The sequence below is a fragment of the Neomonachus schauinslandi genome, chromosome 3, assembly GCF_002201575.2.
Source record: "Neomonachus schauinslandi chromosome 3, ASM220157v2, whole genome shotgun sequence".
Classification (NCBI taxonomy): domain Eukaryota; kingdom Metazoa; phylum Chordata; class Mammalia; order Carnivora; family Phocidae; genus Neomonachus; species Neomonachus schauinslandi.
This window is the reverse complement of record NC_058405.1, coordinates 178,125,362-178,127,310: the sequence shown is the minus strand read 5'-3', so window position 1 is coordinate 178,127,310 and position 1,949 is coordinate 178,125,362. Positions and strand designations below refer to the sequence as shown.

The window sequence follows — 1,949 nt, the reverse complement described above, 5'->3', positions numbered from 1 at the left end:
TAAGCAGATCTGTTCTCAGACTAACTGGCCAAGTGGGAAATATTTTGTCCAAGCTTCCTCACACCAGGCCATACAGGATTTATCAGAGTCTTAAAATCCAAAGACATCCTCTCAGCCCCCTGGGGATGTAGATTCAGGAGTCTCATGAAGGCAGTAAGCCTCTTGATGACATGCCCAAGACCACACAGCATATCAGTGTCAGGGCTCGGGATCGGAAAACAGAACCTGGACCCCCGCTTTGTACAACCTCCACCTGAGTATGCCCTTTTAGGTCTCGGCTATGTGACGAAATGCCATATCGTGGAGGCCCACTTTATGTCAGCTCCCCGCTCAGAAAACTAGGCTGGGAAAAAAGCAGCAGCAGAGCTAACGGCTTGGCCTTGTTCAACCCCACCATCACCCCTTCTAGAAAGATCAGGAAGAGTCCCCAGCACAGCTATTCAGAGTACAGGTTCGATTCTGGGGAAGCCCTTCCAACCAAGAAAACGTCATGCCAGCATGCGATGCTGGATGGTCTGAGGTCAGAGTCCAAGGTCATAGGTTAGACAAAGGCTCAAAATAACAGATTCTGTTTTATAATCCCAGCTAATGTTAACAGGTTGTGAAAGTTGCTTTTTTTTTTTTCTTACAGTATGCAAAAGAACCAGGTTTGACTCTCCAGCTTTCTGCCATCAAAAACCCTCCATCAGACATCCCCCTCTAACCCAAAAGACCTCCAAAGGAAGCTCTGTAACCTGCCGGGAACACCATAGGGGTACTTACAGCCCATCAGATCTAGAGCAAAGCTCTAGGCAAATTAGCAGATCAGAACCAGTCCCTCCGCATGTCCTAGGCATTGGGCAGCCCTGGAGTGGGCAGATGCCCCAGGGGTTACCCAGGGCATCCAGCGAGAAAACAACAGCAAGCACAGCGACCTGCCGAATTCGGAACTGGAACCCCAAGCCCCAGACCCCAAAGTCAAGGTGCACACTGCACATCTTTGGGGCTTTTCAGTGGCAGGTCTGCACCACAGGCCCGGCGTGGACTCCTGGCTGCTGACTCCAGCGGAGTCTTGTCCCCCACCGCCCCACGCAGGGGCTCGCCAACGGTCTCTTTAAAGTGACAGCTGCCCTGAAAAGCGAAACCGGACACGGGAAGTGTCCTTCCTCTCTCTAAGGGTGCTGGCTGATGGGGCCGCCTCCAGGGGCCCTGGGGGTGCTAGGAATTCTGATGGATGTTCTCTGAGGACCCTTCGCTGCTTTCGTTGAGGAGCATCTCTGAAGTCTCCCCCAGCTCATCATCTGTCCCCTCCTCCTGGATAGTGAGGTGCACGTCTGGGGAGGAGGACTCGGAGCTCACGCTGTCTCCTTCCATGGAGCAGAGGGTACAGGACAGGGCAGGCGCCACACTCTCCTGCAGCATGTTCAGCATCATGGGCACCTGCACCGACCTCAGGCCCGACACCATGGGCAGCGGCTTCATGGCCTCCCCCCAGAGCCTCTCTTCATCTTTGTACAGCAGCAGGAGGCTCGACTTCTTCTCCCGCCTCTTAGATTTCATATAGCCCAGCATGATTCCGATCAAGAAAATGCCGTAGAAGGACATGACCACCAGAACGTAGAAGTATTCATTGCCGTTGCCGCTCTCACTGCCGGGCACGTGGGACACCAGGTGGCTGCTGGGGGCTGCGGTGCTGGGGTGCGTGCTGTTCAGAGGCTCCATCTTCAGCATTGAAGCGCCACGCACACAACCAGGGTCTGGGGAGAAACCTGCAGGTTAGACCTCTCCCACGGGCCCGCGGTGCAGGGAGGAGGCTGAGCAGGAGGTTTGTGGGATTGCAGCATCAAAAAAGCTGATAACTGCATGGAGAAATCCTGGTAAGAAGGCCCACAAAACAGCTAACAGAGGTTAGGTATGAGAGGCCAGGGTGGATGGAGGGAAGGGAGGGAGGGATAGGGAGACATGCGACA

At 54.4% G+C, this 1,949-nt stretch overlaps 1 protein-coding gene across 1 annotated transcript; it reads right to left on the bottom strand.

The window, feature by feature from the left end:
* Positions 1-1,197: 1,197 nt before the first annotated feature.
* KCNE4 (potassium voltage-gated channel subfamily E regulatory subunit 4) lies at positions 1,198-1,710 on the bottom strand. Its single transcript, XM_021703270.2, has one exon. The coding sequence runs from the start codon at positions 1,708-1,710 to the stop codon at positions 1,198-1,200; it is 513 nt and encodes a 170-aa protein (XP_021558945.2).
* Positions 1,711-1,949: the final 239 nt, after the last annotated feature.

Bases quoted from the DNA above. Each gene is read 5' to 3' on its own strand.
- KCNE4 (XM_021703270.2), bottom strand. From the start codon at position 1,710: ATGCTGAAGATGGAGCCTCTGAACAGCACGCACCCCAGCACCGCAGCC.